The sequence below is a fragment of the Culex pipiens genome, chromosome 1 (genome assembly GCF_016801865.2).
Source record: "Culex pipiens pallens isolate TS chromosome 1, TS_CPP_V2, whole genome shotgun sequence".
In the NCBI taxonomy this organism is placed as follows: domain Eukaryota; kingdom Metazoa; phylum Arthropoda; class Insecta; order Diptera; family Culicidae; genus Culex; species Culex pipiens.
The window spans coordinates 70,020,880-70,042,225 of NC_068937.1; the positions used below are offsets into that span (position 1 = coordinate 70,020,880).

The 21,346-nt window shown below is 40.8% G+C and overlaps 1 protein-coding gene and 1 long non-coding RNA gene across 2 annotated transcripts in view; one reads left to right on the plus strand and one right to left on the minus strand.

Moving 5' to 3' along the window:
• Positions 1-9,976, minus strand: part of LOC120427315 (clathrin heavy chain) — a 34,351-nt gene extending 24,375 nt beyond the window's left edge. The window contains exons 1-2 of the mRNA XM_039592169.2: positions 9,825-9,976; positions 9,023-9,277 (exon numbers count right to left, since the gene is read on the minus strand). Of these exons, the coding sequence (XP_039448103.1) occupies positions 9,023-9,064 (42 nt within the window). The 5' untranslated portion in view covers positions 9,065-9,277; positions 9,825-9,976. The remainder of the gene's footprint in view (positions 1-9,022; positions 9,278-9,824) is intronic.
• Positions 9,977-10,980: 1,004 nt separating this feature from the next.
• On the plus strand, positions 10,981-11,851 carry LOC120427321 (uncharacterized). The gene is made up of 2 exons (XR_005606853.2): positions 10,981-11,563; positions 11,623-11,851. It is a non-coding gene; the product is annotated as an uncharacterized LOC120427321 (long non-coding RNA).
• Positions 11,852-21,346: the final 9,495 nt, after the last annotated feature.

A 21,346-nucleotide genomic window follows, 5' to 3' on the forward strand; every position in this document is an offset into this window, starting at 1 on the left:
TATTTTTTAAACATGTACTGGGGTAGGCCACACAAAGTCCATGCACTATTTTGGAAAAAAAAGTTTTTTCAATTGTGTTTAGAAAAAAAGTTACGTTAAAAATTCTTATTTTAAATTCCGGGGTGACATTGATAGCCATAGTTTTTCTTGTTAAAATCATATTTAAGATGTTCAAATTTTATTGGTACGTTAAATATATCATCACTAAAGTAGTTGATAAAGTTTTTAGAAAAAAAAACAATGTTTATATTTAGTTAACTAAGTTTAAATGCTTTTAACAAAATACATATAAATTTTAGGTAAAATTGTTAAAAAGTCGGAATTTTACCTGAAACTTGTTAAAACTAGTTTTGTTTATAAAATTATCGATTTATATTGCACTTTATACTGAATTCAATGCACGGTTTTCACATTTTAAATAAAATTAGTTCAACTGAAATTGCCTATAAATTTGATTTTTTTTTCAAATTTTGTTTCAAAAACACACATTATTTATTATTTACAAACTTATTTAACATTCTCCTAATGGGAAATTGTCCAAAGAATCCGAAAATGCATTCCGTTTTCCGATTCGAAATCATGTTCATTGAGGAAATCATGACACTTTCAGAAGTTTAAAATAATGACTTTCATCAACATTTATTAAATTATAGTTAACTAACTATTCAAACTTCTCAAAATTTTATGAAAACTTCTTCTTGAGGTACTTTAAACACTTCTCTAACGCGGTCAGTATGATTCTAAACAATTCCGTTCGTATTTTAATTGTACTCTTCATTTTGCGGAAAAATCGCACACCTATCAAAGTCACCCCGTTTTACGGTACTTACTTTACTTTACTTTTATTGGCGCTACACCATTAGCTTGGCCTGCTGCACGATTCTCCGCCAACAAGCTCGGTCCATGGCTGCATGTCTCCAATTTCGCGGTGCACCCACACTTTCTAGATCGCTCTTCACTTGGTCCACCCACCTCGCACGTTGCACCCCCTACGTCTTGTTCCTACCGGTTCCGACACAAACACCAACTTCGCAGGATTGATCTTCTGGTTCCGTTGGCTCAATTGCTCGGCCCACTGCAACCGTCCAGCCTTCGCGACCTTCCGGATGCTTGGTTCGTTGTAGAGTTGTGCAAGTTCGTGGTTCATTCTCCGCCGCCATCCGTCGTTCTCATATACGCCGCGATGGTCCTTAGCACTCGACGTTCGAAGACGCTTAGCGCTCGTATGTCCTCTTCGAGCATTGTCCACGTCTCGTGCCCGTAGAGGACGACCGGTCTTATAAGCGACTTGTAGATGGAACACTTCGTATGTAGGGAGAATTTCCGAGACCTTAGGCTCTTGTGGAGACCGAAATAAGCACGACTTCCAGCGATGATGCGTCTCCGAATTTCCGTGCTGTAGCTGTTGTCCGACGTCGCCAACGATCCGAGGTACACAAACTCCTCTTCCACCTCGAATTCGTCCCCGTCGATTGTAACGCTTGGTCCAATGCGAGCCCTAAGGGACTCGGATCCTCCTGCCAGCAGGTACTTTGTCTTCGCCACATTCACCCTTAGCCCAACCTTCTCTGCTTCCCGCTTCAAGCCGGTGTACGCATCCGCACCCGCCTTGAACGTTCTGCCAACAATGTCCATGTCGTCAGCGAAGCAGATGAATTGGTTGGACTTGCTGAAGATCGTGCCCCGCATATTGAAGCCCGCTCGTCTTATAACACCTTCCAGTACTACATTGAAACAGAGGCAAGAAATCCCATCGCCTTGCCGAAGCCCCCCGAGTGAAGGAAACGAGTCCGATTCCGCACCCGATATCTTCACATAGCACCGAGCCCCATCCATCGTCATCTTGATCAGTCTGATCACCTTCCCGGGAAAGCCGTTCTCGTCCATAATTTTCCATAGCTCTTCGCGATCGACTGAGTCGTACGCGGCTTTGAAGTCGATGAATAGGTGGTGCGTGGGAACTTGGTACTCGCGACACTTTTGGAGGATTTGTCGCACAGTAAAGATTTGGTCGGTTGTTGATCTCCCCATGACGAATCCGGCTTGATAACTTCCAACAAAACCTTCCGCTATTGGCGATAGGCGGCTGAAGAGGATCTGGGAGAACACTTTGTAGGCCGCGTTGAGGATTGTGATGGCACGGTAGTTCTCACAATCTAACTTGTCCCCCTTTTTGTAGATCGGGCATATTACTCCCACTTTCCACTCCTCCGGTAGCTGTTCTGACTCCCAGATCCTGACTATCAGCCGGTGCAAATAGGACGCCAGTTTCTCCGGACCCATCTTGATGAGTTCAGCACCGAGACCATCCTTACCCGCTGCTTTGTTGTTCTTCAGTTTCTTGATGGCATCCTTAACTTCCCTCATCGTGAGAACTGGCTCATTTCCTTCTCCCGCTGCACCAATGAAGTCCTCTCTCCTGCCGCCTTGAGCACCTGCCTCTGCTTCTGCGCCGTTCAGGTGTTCATCGAAGTGCTGCTTCCACCTGTCGATCACCTCACGCTCGTTCGTCAAGATAGCTCCATTTTTATCCCGGCACATTTCGACTCGCGGCGTGAAGCCGTTGCGGGATCCGTTGAGCTTCTTGTAGAACTTGCGCGTTTCGTTCGAGCGATGCAGCTGCTCCATGTCCTCAAACTCCAACTCTTCCTGGTGGCGCACTTTTGCCCGGAAGAGCTGGTGGTGCTGCCTTCTGTCCATACGCCTCCTCGTAATCACGGAGATTGTACTGCAGCATTGCCCTCCGTGCTGCATTCTTCTCCTCCAAAATCGCTCGACACTCCTCGTCGAACCAATCGTTCCGTCGTTCTCGTTCCACAAATTCGATGGTGCTCCGCTGCGTTGGTGATGGCTGCCTTGACGCTCCTCCAGCAGTCCTCGAGGGGAGCTTCCAACAGCTCACCCTCCCCTGGCAACGCAGCCTCCAGCGAATGCGCGTACCGGAATGCGACTTCCGGTAACTTAAGCCGCTCCAGATCCAACCGCGGAGGGCGGTGGTACCGAACGCTTTTCGCCAGGGAAAGTCGTTGGCACATTTTCACCATCACCAGATAGTGGTCCGAGAGACGTTGGCGCCGCGATAGGTCCTGACGTCGATGATGCCGGAAAAGTGTCTACCGTCGATTACAACGTGGTCGATTTGTGATTCCGTTCAATGCGGTGATCTCCAGGTGTACTTGTCTCGGAGGTTATGCTGGAAGCAGGTGCTTCGTACGGCCATGTTTTTGGAGGTGGCGAAGTCGATCAGTCGCAGGCCGTTTTCGTTCGTGCGTACGTGGGCGCTGAACTTTCCTATCACCGGTCTGAATTCCTCCTCCTGGCCAACCTGAGCGTTAAAATCTCCAATAACGATTTTGACGTCATGTTTTGGGCAGCTATTGTACGTCCAGTTCAGCTGCTCGTAAAAAGCGTCCTTGTCGTCATCTTCGCTTCCTGAGTGCGGGCTATGCACGTTTATGATGCTGATGTTGAAGAAACGGCCCTTAACCCTCAACACGCACATTCGGTCGGTGAGCGGGGTCCACCCAATCAAGCGATCATGCATTTCACCCAGCACTATAAAGGCTGTCCCCAGCCTCTTTTTCTCGTCGCGGCTCTGGTAGATTGTACAGTCAATCCTTCTGTACTCTTGCACCTCCTCCGCACCTATCTCGTCTCGAAAAATGCCACCGGGACCGTCTGGGATCGAATCCAGGCCGACTGGGTGAGAGGCAATCACGCTTACCCCTACACCACGGTTCCCGGCATACATTAGACCGATTAGACCGATTAAATTGGGTTGACTCAGATTTTATTTTATTTACAGACTAAATCGGTTAAAGATCGGTTGTTTTTGTAACCGATTTCGACAACCGATTAACAGATTACACAGAAGTCCGATGGTAAAATCGCATGCAAAAGCATGCACATCACCATCGTCAAAATAAACACTTAATATTACACACTGCATGTAAAATTTTTGTAAACACAAAAAAAAAGTTAAAACCGACGAGATTCAAACCCACCACCAACAGTAAGGACTGGCGCCTTAGCCCGCTAGGCCATCAGACCGTTGAAAAATGGAAATGATAAACGTATATATGAGCTTGACATTTCGGTCAAGTAGGTTTCCCATACTGATGGGCTACATATTTCAGGGTGTAATATTACACAGAATTTCATAAAATAATGCAAAATTTATTTTACACCCAGGCCTTTTACACGCAGCTGGATTACTGCTTTATTACAATTTTTTTTCTTTATGTAGTTTGCATTAACAAAACTATACCTCATTACAATTCAATACAAATCAAGGCAATTTTACAATTATTGTTGCAAATTTTCATTCATACTCTCTAATATTCTTTTCTGTTGTGTTTTCTAGAAATTTTGTTCGGTGTCCCTCGACCACCTGCAAAGAATATTGCATTTTTTCTTAATTTTTTGGCAGTTTACCTGTAAATATTATTATTATTATTTTTTTAAATTCAATTACAATATCATTAATTAAAAAATTACTCAATAATAACAGATGACAATTCATGGATGAACTAATTCATCGAAATTATAATTCTCTCTCACACGCTCTGATAATATGATATCTATTGTTAATCACATATGGGTCATTCCATCTCAACTGTGCACGAAAAAGGGTAAATTTGAAAATTACCCTCTCCGATCCTGCTCAAATTTGGCAGGTCTGTTGATACTATCAAAACATGCAAGAATCCCGAATTTCATCCAAATTGGACCACCACTCCATTTTGTACCTCCCCAAAAAATCTTTTTGGCGATTTTGGAGCGAACCTCCTAGTTTCAAACGGCGATAGCTCAGGAACCACACATCGGGTGTACCCCATTTGGCATAATGGACATTTGGCATAACGGGTTTTCAAGAAGGACGTTTGGCATAACTCGTTCAAAAACCATCAAGGACGTTTGGCAAATTGGACATTTGGCATAATGGACGTTTAGCATAACTCGTTCAAAAACCATCTAGGACGTTTGGCATAATGGACGTTAGGCATAATTATTACTAGATTTTATTTTTGTTTTATTTTATAAGTATTTCTCATTTTCACGAATGAAAATGTATTGTTTATTTACCTTTTTTATAGATCTTCAAGAGATTATTATTATTTTTTCGAAAAATTAGGCATCTTTATGTTTTTCCCCAATAGTAAATTGTTTCCTTTTTGAATAATCCACAATAAATCTTTATAATGAAATTTTGATATTTTTATTGAAAATTTAGTTTAAAGAAGGAAATATCTCTTGTTATCTAAACATTTTTCCCCTTTCAATATAATTAGCAATAATATTTTTTGAATAAAATTTTCCCTTCCCTTTCCCTATATGAAAACTAAAAGACGAAAAAACCTCTTCAAATCTTCGACAATTGAGCTGAAAAATGACGATAAAGAATTGTCACCGCGGTTCTAGCGATACATAGCGCACAAGGCACAAGGAAAGGAGTTTACAGCATCTGGATGGAACAGCACTTTCCCTCTCAATGGGACTGTGTTATAGATCTGGAAATGCTTAATAACAGTAAAAATGGGTTACACGATACAATAGTTCTTGTAATCAGGATTCAGTGTCTTAATACTCAAACAGAAAAAAAATCTGACTGCGTTGAGTAAGATGGTAGTCCTACAGTATGTCCTATACAGTTCCACATTTTTCACCGGGAACTTATTATTTGTTTTTGCTGGCGGTTACAAATCTGGAGCAACATTTGAAATGGGCGGTACGACATTGCTCTTACGGCCTTTGATTACACGCATTTAAATGGGACGAAAGGCCGTAAGAGCAATGTCGTACCGCCCCTTTCAAATGTTGCTCCAGAAATGTTAACCTAAAAACCCTTCGTGTACGTACACGCAATACATGCGCACGTAGATAACTCTATTGATAATGTTTGTTGTTGTTGTTTTTTTTTCTTATTCCTTCCTGCATTATTAAGTTATTGTACACTCAAAATCAGAAGTACCCCTTAAAAGGGTTCTATCTACCCTTTATCTGTCAACACAAGGTAAACAAAACCCAATAACAAACGAACAGTGGATCGTGCCAGGAAAACCAAAACATAAACAATGTCAGTGTCAGTGGAGTGAGAGAGTCAGAGATAACGATTTTGACAACCGCACTACTACACACTCAATTGCGAGTACCTTAGGTAGAAAGCCATGAACAAAACCCTTATTGAGGGTTACATTCTTCCGCCCTTTTTTCAAGTTCAGTTTTTTACTTGTGGCGCCTTCCAATCTTTATCGTTTCTTAGATGTAGAACCTTCATTAAATTTTGAACAACCTTCCCGAAGACACCATATTTTTTGGATTTTTTGCTGAAAAGTCATTAGCTTCCGAAAAGGACGACACCACTGACGTTCTACGCATAATTGTCCCATGTCATTTTTGGTCGATTCTGACCTTTTGTCATTTTTAGGTTTAGTTTGACGTTTACTTTTCGAAAAACACATACAATTTAGTACTTTGTTCGGAAACTCATTGAAAACAACATCAAGTCTGTTTGTCCCATCGTTGAACTTCTACGCATAATTGTCCCACCAAGTATTTTCTATCACGAAATCTTTAGATATACGAAGTATTGTGTCTTGTTTACCTGTTATTTATCAAGAGGATAACTAATAAGAGCAATAAACTGCTAACTGGGATGATTAGGGACGTATAAGGTGAATAGGGACCCACGGGACAATTATGCGTAGAAACACAAAAAACGATCGAAAAATTTCAATCGCGTTTTTCTCAGTTGCACTTTTTTGAACATGGGACAATTATGCGTAGAACGGCAGTCCACAAGTAAAAAACAGAAACAGTTGCTTTTCTCCATACATGTTGACGACTTCTCCAATACAAACTTCAAGTGATTAGAGGGAGGGGTTTCCGTGGTCAGAATGAGCTCAAATTTGGAATTTTGCCTAGTGCAGAGGCGTCGCGTCCACCTGTTCAACCTGTTCATAGGACAGGTGATCATTTTGTTTTCTTTTTGAAGAAAGAATTAAAATTTGTTCATCTAAATAATTGAACGAACATGCCAACTCTTCTTGGAATAATGAAACAGCCAAGCGCATTCGTATCATAGAGCGTCAATGAAAATCTAACGCGCACGCCGCCAACCTGTTCGGATTTCTCCATGCACGAGTTCCCATACAAAGCATCCAAAAATACACAGAAAGCCCTCCCTATTTGTACACGCTGGACGGTATGAATGTGGTAGTTCAGGCTGTGCATAAAAGCTTTTGCACAGTCGACATAAAAGCGCGCGAGCTGAGACACGAGCAGGGAGAGAGCAAAATATGGAGCTTTCTCTCTCTCTGTGAACTTTGCTTGGGAGGATTTTCAATGCGCGTCAGATTTTCTTTGAGAGCTCTATGGATACGAATGCGCTTGGCTGTTTCATGATGCCCAGACGATTTGGCGTGTTCGCTCAAATATTTTGTAAAACTTTTTTAATTGTTATAAATAGTAGAACGGCATATTGCTTCCAAAAAGCGTTTTTAACTGAAATAAAGTAATAAATACCTCTGTTAAAAGTGAGCAAGCAAGTTCGTCGACAGTTTTGCAAAATAATTTGAAGAAAATAGAAGAAAATCTTTGACCTACCAAGCATACAATATTTTTTTTACATGTTACAAAAACAAAAATCAAAACAAAGCTAAAATAAGCTGTTGTAATAAAGTCTACCTGGTTTGAATTCTTGAGTTTTGATCGTTTAAAAATTCTTCGGAAAATTTTATAAAGTTATATTTTTATTTTATTTTATGGATTTATATTGAGATATGAGATGCAGTAAAATAACAAAAAAATCTCAGATTTTTTATACTTTACTATGACAATTAATTTTTTATTTGTGACTATCAATTCAAAATTTGTTATATGCTTAAAAGCACATTTTGAAAATCAATGCAAAAATAAACGTTAAAAGTCCAATCGATTGCACGAGTTTTTGTTAAATGAAAAAAATAATTTTCATCGATATTAATTTTTTCCCTTCTAGTCTTTTTAGGGAAAATTTGAAGAGAAACGTAATATACATTTTTTATGGCCTAATTGTTTTGGTCAGGAAACTAGAGCACGTGATTTCAGGATTAGAATGGTCAACATACGGAATGTTTGCTTAGTGAGATTTGAAAATAATGAATAATTTTTGCTCTAATCTAATCCAATGGAACATAATGAAGTCATTCTAAAGAAAACTCCAGGGAAAAACTTGTGGTTGGATTACGCCTCAAGTTTTGATTTAGTTTTTTATTAACAAAACAAGCTAATTATAGAAAACTACAATTTAAATAGCATTTCAATTTTACACTTCTTAAAGAATGATCATTGCTGTAATTTAAAAAAGTTACTATTTCAATTAAAATCATGTGATTAACAATTCTCACAACAATATTGCTAACATCATCTAATTTCTCTTTATTATGAATAAAAGATATTTTTAAAATATAATTGAGCTAAAAAACTTGAAAATTACTGAAAAGATTGTTTGAACAGGTAAACATTTTGGCCACGCGTCGCCTCTGGCCTAGTGATGGGACAATCTTTGATTTCAGAGGGTAGCCCAGAGGAACCGCGGATTTGGACCACCCTAATTTATACAGAGACTAATATCATACAAAAAAAAATGAAAAAAATCAAATAAAAAAAAATTACTGGCAATAAAGAACAGAGGGCGGGTGCCTAAATTGAATTACATTATCAGTACGAGCATCTTCCGGGAGATGATTAATTCAATGCATGACTCAATCTTTTACATAAAACCAGTGAAAGAGTACAAGCAAGCGGTACAAAGAGGTGAAATGGAACATTTGTCAAAACATAAGCGACCGTGAAGTTATGCACAATAATGTTCAACATCCGTCGACCGTCACGGACAGAAAAAAATATCTTCGTGTCTTAAAAAGGGGCGTCTATTGATCCGATTTTTTTTTCTTTCTCCCTAATACTCTTCTTTGAGATTTATCGTTTTTTCTGTTCTTCTCCCTTGCAACCCACAAAGGTTACGGCCATTTTTTTTTACCTGCAAATGCTCCTGAAAACGTATCGGTAACGCCTGAGACATCTCTGCAACTTATCCACGCACTAATTCACAACAAATTGGTACACTTATGAAACAGTTTTCTATTGTTTTTCTCTGGAAATTGCCAGTTTTTCCTCCGCTGCTGCTGCGCCTAGTGCACGGGAACAATCAATTGGACGTTCTTCTTCGTAGCAGGCTGCTCACAATTTCAACATGGCCGACTCTGTTCGAAAATCGATCACTGTATTCGTACGCCTGCGAAATTGATGTTTTCCGTATTAAAGAACTTTTCGTTCAAATATGACTGAGCTTAACAAATCTGAAAACCCAATTTTTCACTAAAAAACTTTGAATTGTTAAACTAACTATCTAAAACAATTTCAACGTATGTAAGATGACCGGTCACTTCGAAAGATGGATCTTTTTTCTTGCATCAACCTGCCACATGAACACTTTTTGACATTTTGTGTTAATACATATAAATGTCAAGTGTTCAATGTATGTTTACATGACTTTTAAAATTATTGGCTTAGTTGTCGTCTTCAAAGCCTAAACATTTATTGTTTTTTTTTTATTTCGTATGCTTTTTATCCTACTTAACTACTGTTAAAACCAACAATTAAAAAATGTGTTAAATGATTAACGTTCCAATCGGTCTAGTAAACTAATTATGTAACATATAATGTACACATAATCTAGTTAGCATGCACTAGACATCTTCCATGCTGACAATAAAAATGAGAATTCGATCGAAGCTCAGCCATCGCACACTTTAATTTTAATTTATCATGTTATTACACACAATCAGGCCGTCTTTTGACTGCGAGGCCCCACGATTAACAAACAACCGCACTGGGAAGAGAATTCTTCAGTTAACAAACACTGAACTGCATAAAAGTGAACTGCAGAACTTGACTTGATGTGAACGAGACGGAACAGAGCTGTCAAAATATACACTTTTAGAGAAAGATAATACGGTTGCAAAAATACTACAACACATGTGTGGAATGCACTCCAAGTTACACTCAAACTGAGAATCACACATTGCTCAGTTCGTTTCGCACTTTTTTGTATCGAGAAATTACCCAGTCGGAAAATAATCCGGGGAATTTGAGTGTCTGGCGTAGGCGGACGTTTGTCGTGCAGTTCAGACACACTTGGCACACTTATTCTAGCCAAGTTTTGCGTAACGCCAGACGAATCTGGCGAAAATCGGGCAAAATTTCAGCCAGCTGTCTGGCAACAAAATCAATCGGTTGAACCGTGCCCGACCGGTTTGTGTCATATTCGCCAAAAATCATGGCAGAAATCTGGGGCAAATCTGGGGGAAATTCTGCCAGATGGCTAGCGCAAGTCCCCAGACGAACGCCAGGTATTGTAGACCAGGCTTAACTCCATGTTGCACTTTTACCCGGTCGGAAATGGCGGACGCATTTCTGGCGTTACGCAAAACTTGGCTAGAATAAGTGTGCCAAGTGTGTCTGAACTGTACGACAAACGTCCACCTGCGCCAGACACTCAAATTCACCAGATTATTTTCCGAGTGGGTAGGAAACTCGCAGGATCGCAGATGCAAGCGCAAGTTTTGAACACATGCAAATCAATCTGATCTTCTACATTGACAATGCTGCGATTCTGTACTAAAATCACAGACCGCAGGTCACATGTTCTATCGAGAAATTAAAAGTGCAACATGGAGTTAAACTTTCTGTCAAGTTGCTGTGAAGGTTTCCATGAAAGCTGCGAAAGTTTAACTCCATGTTACCGGCTCACATCTCCCTTTTTAATTTCTCGATTAATTTTGAAATAAACGAATATTTTTGCAGGATTTCTGCGTTGACAGTTCCAAATGGGAAATCACAGCAACCAACGCAGCCCATTGTAGATAGGTACTCGCAGGAAAGTCTGCGTATTTAGATCGAATTTTTTTCACATCTGTCATCGCGGCGCAGCATATGGTACGTTCGTTTGAAGAGCCGGTGCGGCACTGAGTGCCGCACTCGTCGGTGCCAGTTTTGGTTCAATCGAACGTCATTTGTCAGTGCGCGTGGAACTCGCATGAAACTGAAAAAATATCGAGTGCGGCACTAGAGTTTCAGTTCCAAGATGGCGGCGAAACTCGTGCGGAACTAGCGCGAGTTTCTTCAAACAAACACTTTGACAGCTCTGAGTGCGGCACTCAGTGTGGAACTACCCAAGTAACCATCCAGCACTAAAAGAAATCATTAATAGGCTGTAAACCAGCATTCAACAGCTAATCTGCTGTAAAACAGCTAATGTGAGAGCAAATCAGCTCTAAAGCAACTGCTCTAGGAATAGCTGAATTGCAGCTGATTTCGTGCAGGTACTAGCAACACTGTCATAATGTTTCTAAAAATACTATGGCATCACGTCTGCCATTTTGAGTGAGTGTGAGAGAGAGTGAGCGAGAAGGAGAACAAAGCAAAACACAGCTCTCGCTCACTCGTTGAAAAATCAACATGGCAAGCAAGATCCGGACTGGAAAAAGCTGCAACTGAACACCTTTTTTTTACAATTTTCGTAAGTATTACAAAAAATAAATAGTTTTTCTCATTAATAAACAAACAATTATGTTTCAGGAATCAAAACCCACGTCATGGAATTCCAACATGACATTTGTGTCGAGGAAACACCAACCATTGGAATCGTTCGGACTTGGAAGACAGCGGACAGCGATCTAGGCGGACATTTCGCGATTGCGGTGCCACGGTTGCAGGTACGAATAGCGAGTATCATGTAGTGTTTTTTAGGATCGTGAATAAACCATGTGATGCAATGTGACATGTAATAAAAAAAAATGTATTCAAACCCAAATCCAATTGAGTTTTCCTTTCCTCTCAACGAAATATATGTACTCTTGAAATCGTGGGGCAGAAATCTTTTACAAATTTCGAGTGTTTGGTTAGAGGATGCAACGGCAATTGTAGCTGTTCAAACACACAAGTAGAACATTTCCCAAACAGGCGTGACGACCCGGGCGCAGGAATCATCAGTTTTAACATCGAAGACCACTTCTGATATCTGGTATCACATCCCCAACAAAGCAGATTCAATCAAATAAATTGGCTTCTCCGCTCGAACAGCTGAGTCGGTAAAGTGGTAAACAAACTAAAATTAGAATTGAGAGAGAGTGTGAGAGAGCAATATTTTTGCCTCTCCCAACTTTGTTGACATTTTGCAGGGGTGGAACAGCCACAGTAGGGGCCCAGCTGGAAATCAGAAATATAAAGTCCAAACTTAGCTGCAAATCGGCTGCAAAAGCGCTTTTGATGCAGATGTCAAAACACTTTAGCATTAGCTTGCAGCTGTAAAAGCGCTTTTAGTGCTGGACAGTGATTTGTTTTAGTGCTGGATGGTTACTTGGGTAGCCATCAAACGAACGTACCAATAGGATCGCAGCAGTTTCCCGGTGTAGATCAGGCTTTAAACTTTCTGTCAAGCTGCTGTGAAGCATTCCATAGGGGGATGGCGTCGCTATTTTTAGACCACGTTTTCCACTTTTTCTCATCGAAACTGACCACTTTATCGACTTCATTTTGCTGGGCGAGATAGGACGCCGTCTATTTTTAGACGATGACTCAGCACTTTTCCACTCGTGCACTTAAAAAAACCAGGTGGCAGCACGATGTAACGACACGTCCCTATGACAGCTGCCCAGTCACGACGTTCTAGCAGATTCTAGCAGAATTCTTACAGAGCTGGATATTCTTACAGCATTCTAGCAGAATTGTTCTACCGTTCTAGCAGGATTCTGGCAGAACCAGCTCTGCTAGAATATTTCGTGACTGGGTGTGGATGTTTCACTCCATGTTACCGGCTTACATCTCTCTTTTTAATTTCTCGATAAAGTTATCTAAGCCAGCTCTCACGCACACTAGTAGCACACCATTTGTTTTGCGCGTCGGTACAAAATTTAACCCAGGGTGGCCACCTCGGGAAAAAAAACCGGGAAAACCCTGGGCATTTTTTCCAACAGGAGAAAACCGGGAAAAACTCGGGAATACGACTTATAAACCGGGAAAATATTTTAAGTTTAGTTAAAATTCGACAAATTTCTCTTAAATGAATTCAATTTATACTTTTCTCTATTAGAATATTATTCCAATATTATTCTAGTTATTCTAAATCAAGAATTGGGGAAAATAATGTTTAAATTTGTGTAATAGACTCAAGCTACTCGGTTTTGGATTTTTTTTTTCTGTTGAGTATTCATGATATTTTTCTTTGGCGAACTTGCTTTAAAAAAAATTGTTCAAGGCCATGCTGTAGACTTGGCGCTATTGCAAGATTCCTACTCAAAACAAGGTGTCTGTAGGCTTGAAACAGTGAGGTAATCCCAACCGGACCCTAAGATAACAGTTTTCGTGAGTTGCGCGTATTCACGACAGATGGCAAGTGGGCCTCGTCGGAGTCCACCCATCAAATACGCAACTCAAAATTTACATAGGAAACTTTTTTTTTCAACCGTTCTAGACTAATATTTGAACGTAGCGTATCTTTAAACAAGTTTTTAAAGAAAATGTTTCCAGAATGCTTATTTTGTCGTTTTAAAAAAAATTACATTAAAATGAAAAAAGTGATCAGAAATGGTTTTTAATCGTGTTTTTTACCGTTGTACATAAAAATTGACATAGGGCTTTAGTACCCAATTCGCCCCAGTTGACGGTACGCTCAGTTTGTATGGGAGCTGTCAACATGCTCCCGGGCTGGGTAATCCAAACCTCTTTTTCCACCTAAGCTCCCATCCTCCCCAGGATTCGAACTGACGAACTTTGGTAGTGAGTTGGTTAGGCCTGGGCCATTGACTTCCTCATTTAACGGAGGCGTGATCAAACAAATTCTAGATTAAATTTTCAAAACAACCTATCCCTCATGGGTTTTCTATGCAGATAGGACCTTTTGAAAATTTAATCTAGAAATCTCGTCTCGTAAAATGCCACAGGGGCCAGAAGCAACCACGATTAACAATACATTACCGGACCCGGTTTAAAAATACAATTGTTTGATAAGCTGCAATTTTTACGATCAAGTTCACGTGGTAATAGGAAATTTACTCAGTCGTATGAAGGGAAAGGCGTGGCTGAATGGTTACGCTGTTCGCTTTGTAAGCGAAAGGTTCTGGGTTCGATTCCCATCTGCTCCTATCGAGAAATTATGAAAAAGAAGGAATTCTGAATACTTGAATATGAACGAAAAATTCATTGCCTCGCGGCGGGGTTCGATCCCCCGTCCTTTGGGTCAGCAGACAAAAATGCTAACCACCAGACCACCGAGGCTTAGTTGACTAGAAGGATTAAGAATGCTATAAGAATCCAAGAAACTTGATTGGAATCTGTGTACCTAAGAACAGGAAATGCAATATTGAATGCAAGTTGAATTCAAGGACACTTACTGGTTGCATAATTGTTAGGCGAATAATGAACTTTCAACACGACCAGAATTCACCACAAAAGCTTGGTGAACCGAATTGGAAAGCTTCCAAAATGAATCCAAGAACATACGAAGAATTAAGGACTATAAATAGATTTGACCGGCCGCATCACTTACCACGGTGAATCCTGGCTTCACACCCATCTTAGGATTCATCCGTAAAGTACGTCACGCTAAAATCAGCCAAAATTTACCCCCCCCCCCCCTCCCCCCCTTTGTCACGCTTTTCCTATACTTATAACACGCAATGTCACACTTGCTCAGACCCCCCCCCTCCCCTCCTAGAGCGTGACATACTTTATGGATGACGCCTTACTAACACCCTCAAACCTCACGTGATACTTTGTCGAAGACGCAGCCGATTTAGCGGTCTTCATCACTTAAGTATCGGACTAAAAATTCCTATCCACTTCCCCTTGTCCCGTGTCGTGGCCGGAGCTGTGATTGGCTAGCATGATAGTGACATTTGAAAGTTGCGAAGTGGTGATGATTGGTTCCTACTCTTCATCTGTGGTCCACGGAGCAATTCTTGGAGGTCCTGGTCAATAACAGAGTAGCAACTACGGGTAGACACCAATGCAATGCTATGCTATGCAATAATCTAATCTAATCTAATCGAACACAAGCGCAGCCAGTCCGAAGAAAGCATCCGGGAAGAACTTATGGTTAGATTACGCCTCAAGTTCTTTCTTGTCATTATTAATGATTGCAGTACTTTCGAGGACCCCCGAAATTTATTACACTCACTAAAGCGGCCCGGCCTACTGCGTTGCATTAACCGCAAGAGACAGATTCTATGAACGGAACCCACATTTCATGGAATCATCAGGGGAAGAAGAAGAAGTGGGGACATACCGTATCAACCACTTCGAGTTATTTATATAATATGGTGTGTAGTGTGTGTAGGGGAATCGTTGGGAAAGGGATTGTTGTAATATATAGTAAATGACCTTGTGACATTATTTCACCACTACGGATTAATTCACTCAAGGGGTGTCAACCCCTCGGTGGCCGAGTGTCTAGAGCATCTGACTACCAATCCAAAGGTGTGAATTCGAATCCCACCTGATTCCATGCGTTTTTTTTGTTCATATTCAAAGTTCATTTATAGTCGAATAATTTCAAGGAGACCGGTCGGGAATCGAACCCTGAACCTCCCTGGTAACATTTTAGGTTTTAAGTAGGCCATAAAAGCCTATTGAAGCCGTATGAGGGTTTCCAGAACCATGATAAAACCTGTAAGTTTAAAAATGTTACTAGGGCTCCCGCTTATGAGGCGGGAGCCGTAGCCATTAAGCCACGGGCCGGTCTATGCTATGCTATGCAATAGAAAATTTACTCAGTCGTATGTTTTTAGAAGTCTTATTTCAATAAGTATTGAATTTGATAAGCACAATGAACAATCGACTAAATTCATCCGTTTTATTTTATTATGTATTTCAATATCAACTAAAGGGTGCACAGCAGCCAAGGAAGTTGTTGTCTTCTTATTCCATTTTTTTTTTCAAATTTACGGATTTAACCCTTCATCAATATGATTGTAAAAATAGTCAAAATCTGCTTTATTGTTTTGTAGACAGTACTTTAGAGGATGAATTAAACAGTATGCCGATAGTTTCTATAATTTTGAAGATACTAAAATTTGCGTACCAAAAATCATGGTGCAAAAAGCTCTGCTTGATGTGCGCCGATAAAAAAAAAGTTTCGGATAATCGAGTCTGAAACCAATTTATGATGGAATTTCAAAAATCTGTTTTTAGTAGTATTTTTTAAGATGATTTTTGGCTTTCTCATTCTGTTGCGGCAACTGGCAACGGTTATTGGGCAAGGTGGACTGTCTTCAATTTGAGCGGACTGTAAACACTCAAGGGATTTTCTTGGGGTCCGATTTTGGCACAGAAAGCATGCGATACTTCCGTAAAACTACAAAAACCTTTATACACCCAAAGAAAAAATATAGCTCAATATCTGCAACAGTCGATTTGCTGCAAAAAATGTCACATTTATAAAAAATTTTGCAGTAAGCCCGTAGATCATTTTTGCCCGCGTGTAAACATGTCAGCGATCTGCAGTTCTCACCAACACATATAATGCTGGCCCGTCCTCGAGCAACACTCCAAAGAGAAGGATATGTTGGTGCTCTTTCACTCACATTTCATCAAGTGTCCATGGCGCGGTGGTAGCGTGTCGGATCAATAACCAAGAAGTTGGTGGTTCAGTCCTCGTTCTGATAAGGGTTTTTTTGTGAAATACAACCAAAAAGCCGTCGGTATTGTCGATAATTGTCGGTAACGGGCAAAAATGTCATACCCCTACATCGCAAAAAATGCATGAGGACAGATTTCATGCAGAATCTGATATACATTCATGCCACCATAGGAGGATGGCGTCGCTATTTTTAGACCACGTTTTCCACTTTTTCTCATCGAAACCGACTACTTTATCGACTTCATTTTGCTGGGCGAGATAGGGCGCCGTCTATTTTTAGACGATGACTCAGCACTTTTACACTCTTGCGCTTAAAAAAACCAGGTGGCAGCACGATGTAACGACACGTCCCTATGCATCACAATCTTGCGACCGCCGGTTGGGTGTATTTTCTCATATATTTACTGTAGACGTTGGGCCCAGAGGAAGACGCGGATTATTAATAAAACACATCACTGGCGGCTAATAACTTTTATTGCCGCCACCACTCGCGTGTCCGACCGCGGTACACTCTGATTGTCACTAACTAACTCTTCTCATCTCTAGACGTCAACCATAGTTGATCTGTCAGCCAGTGTTGACCAGGGTTAGATTCCTACATCCCTCTCTTCCTTGAAAATGATAGATACTTCACAATTGATAATTTAACAGTTTAGCAAACTAGATTGTCCTCATAATTGCCCTGATCTGAACACACGAGTGGATTTATTTTTAATCTAGTATTTGTTGATAACAATAGTATTATAATCTTATATCTTTTGCTGAGTCAAACGAGCATTTATGTTTACAGTATAATCTCTTGTCACGTCCTTTGCACTTTGAACTAAGCCATTACACTCAATGAAGTTTTGTCCTTTCACTCTCCTTTCTTAGCTGTTCAATTTAATTGTTGCTCCGTCACATTTATTAATCTTGTAATTGTAAAACCATAATTCACTACAGTTAACCGCTATCCAATCGATCCAGTACTACCTCCTCCTTCACTTAAAACAATTTAATTTAAAGTTAATAGAATGCTAAGCGTTTCCCTATTTTCCTATAATTTGAGCAAATTTACTCAATAGATTAATGAGTCTAAAATCTTGTACGCAGCATTTTTCAGATAGTATTTTTTTATAGATTCCAATGCAAATAATATTATATTTTATAAGACACTTGTTTCAGCCTCTTTGTAAAAAAATGACTTGTTTTTTTTTTGTTCCCTTTGTTTTGAGTCCGGTAGATTTGAATGAATAAAGATAATCCTCAACTATCGTTTCACAATTCTATATCTTAAAACAATAACAGTCGCTCAAATAAGTTGTTTGCGGAAACAAGCTGGAGCAGTTCTTTGCGCTGCAAGAGCTGATGGGAAAGTACCTATGCCCTGCAGTTAAAGTCTTAGCCTTAATTAACTAACTGACAAATTTTCTGTGATATAAACTTAAGCTTTCCTATCCTTTTTCTTCTCCCCTAGCAAAAGTAGCAGTTGTTTTAAACAGTTTTATCTGCTCTCGCATAATTTATTGAAATTACTGAACTTATTTCATCCAATGATTGTATCTGAATTATTTTGTAGCTGTAAGTATCTCCAAAACTCTGCATTTTGTAATTAGTTAGGCAAAATGTATTATGATAAATGTAACTAATAAACATGAATTGAATATAAATTATTTCTCATTCATTGTCTTATGGAGTTACCGATTATTAACAATTTCACGGTGCCTATCAATCAGAGCCCCCTGCATCAATACTCCTTCACACATTCCCCAGCATTTAATCAACCCCATAAAGCAGCGTCTCCAAAATTACTTACCACAACACCTAACTATTTGTACAATCAAATTATAACGGAATTGGGTCCGTCAACCTAACAATTCTGGAATACGAAGACAACTTCGCACCCCCAAACAGAACCCTATCTTGCAACCATCCTCCTTCAAATCTTAAGGACATCCCTTAGTTCATCAGCAGTCTCCAGGTGAGCCGGCAGCCAACTCGGCTCCGGGCCGCACACACTCCGTCCAGGTCGGCACCCCGCCCGCCTGGCTCTCTTGCCATGCGCACGACCCAAAGGTAAACCCAGGTGACTCTCTGAAAACCCGGTTTGCCGTTGAGCTGCACTAGCTCGTGGTTCATCCTTCTCCTCTGTGTGTTGTTCACGCGGAATTCGGCCTAACGCAGTAAGACCTCTCCGAACGAACTACGTGTGCTGGCAAAACCTCCTCCTCCTGTGACCTGTTGCTAATGAAACTCAGTAATAAAAAAAAGTATTTTGTAGGTTTAATCACTGATTGTGTTATAGTATTTAAGAGCAGGTTAAAGTTTGGCTTTACAACTTCTACATTATTAGAACACAATATCTTGCCTCTTGTATACGTTTGATGAGTACATAACCTTAACGAATTAAAACAACCAACAAAACAAACCTTCCACTTTAACGTTCCCAGATCTTTTATGGCCCCTATTGTAAGATTCTGCTCGCACCTAGGAGTCTGAAGGCTTGAACGGGAAGAGCACCCAAACCTCTTTTTACTCCTTCCACCCACGGATTCGATCTGACGATCTTTGGATTGCAAGTCCAGCCGCCGACCAGCGACTCTACCGGAGCAGGTTTGGTTTGGTGTGTTGTTTGTTCGTATATCAGGGAGACGACTTCTACACCTGGAATTACTCTACGGCCTAACAACAACTAAGGGCGAAGACCAGCGTTTTACTCCCCATCCGAATGGAAGTCAATAGAAGATGGGAAACGAACCCCTGATCATCCGCTTACAACGCGAACAGCGTAACCATTCGACCACGCCTGCACCCAAACGAATTACCAAATACCCTAAACTTTCCTGTTACTTTTCAATCATTTCAACTGTTAACTTGTGCAAAAATGATCCCTAATGGCACTACTGAACTTCCTTAAAAATATCCTTGTAGTTTGTACCTTGATTTCCTAACTTTAACAGTAACTGTTACTTACGACAATGTTACAATGTTGACGAATACAAATCTTTCTAACTTCACCTTTCGATGATCATACACAAGCCTGCAGCCCCTACCCCAGGCCTAAATATTAACAAGCCATCTATACGCTAGGCAGAGCGAAAATCCAGAAGCCACCTCTTCATCATGCTTCCGTGTAATTATCCGCAAGCCATCTCTCCCCCAGGCATGAGTGAACAATCACAAGCCTCTTCTTCCCCAGGCCTTACAGCAGATATTCACGAGCCATCTCTCCACCAGGCATGAGTGAACATCCACCAGCCTCCTCTTCACCAGGCTTCCATGTAATCATCCACAAGCCATCTCTCCACCAGGCATGAGTGGACAATCACAAGCCTCTTCTCCCCCAGGCCTTACAGCAGATATTCACGAGCCATCTCTCCACCAGGCATGAGTGAACATCCACCAGCCTCTCAACGGCACTAAGCCATCCCCCGGCACTAAGCCAACCTTCGGCACTAAGCCATCCTAATCCTAATCCTAATCCATCCACCTTCGACACTAAGCCATCCATAACTTTTTAGAACAAGATCACCAGATATCAGTTGCACTGAAGGATCAACTGTATCGTTGCTTCAAATCAGCCGTACGATTTGTACACAACCTTCGCCGACGTGATACCACAGCAGCTGTCCGCAACACTATCCTTGGAATTGACTTGCCATCGAAATACCGCCTAAGGATCTGCAGTTTCATTAGACAAGCCGACTACGACAACCTACCAGACTACATCCATCAACACCTGCAACGCAGTCAGCAGCAGCGAACCCGCTGCTTCATCATCCCTAGACACACCACTTCAAGCGGAAAAAGTGTCCTGGTCCACGGAGCTACCTGCTGGAACGGTTTACCAATCGATTCTACTTAATTTAAGTTTAACGAATAGTTACAGTACTCAGTTTGTATGGATTATTTCTATCAATTATATTGTTCCTACAGTTACTTCCTTGACCTGATAAAAAAGTTGTTAACTAACAGGTTATCGTTATAAATAAACGCACAAATTACAATTACCTAAGTACACGCGTGCAAAAACAGTTCACAAGGCTGTCAAATTTCTAACCTTAGAACCGAGTCAGTTTCAGATTGAACTGAATTAAGCGCTGAACTGAAATGCGGCAACCATGCCTAACCAGCTTCCAAACGAATGCACAAATAGAAACGCTCTTTGAATTATGCCCACAAGATTCCAATCACTTCAACCGACTACCAACTGTTTTCCATTTTGCGAGTGAAGAAATGAATCAAAATACCAGATTAACCTGTCGTCTTGTCTCTAGTGACCCTATTTGAATGAAATAAGATCAAGACAACTTTCCTCTGACCGACTGGCATTCTCGATTGCGAGATTCCTACTCGAAACTAGGTTACCGAAAGCTTGATCGTTGAGGCAATTTCAAACCCTATTTTTACACCTTAGCTTGAATTCCATTCGAACTGATGACCTTTGGAGTCCAACTGCCTACTTGCGACTCCACCAAAACAGGACCCAGGGAAACGACTCCTACCCCTGGAAAGAGCTAACAACCTAACCTCTTGGTTAGACTGGGGCCGACATTTACTTCCCCATCCGACGGAAGGTGTGATCAGACAAATCACGTCTCGAAAAATGCCACCGGGACCTTCTGGGATCGAACTCAAGCCGATTGAGTGAGGGGAAACTACGCTTACTCCACACCACGTGTCCCG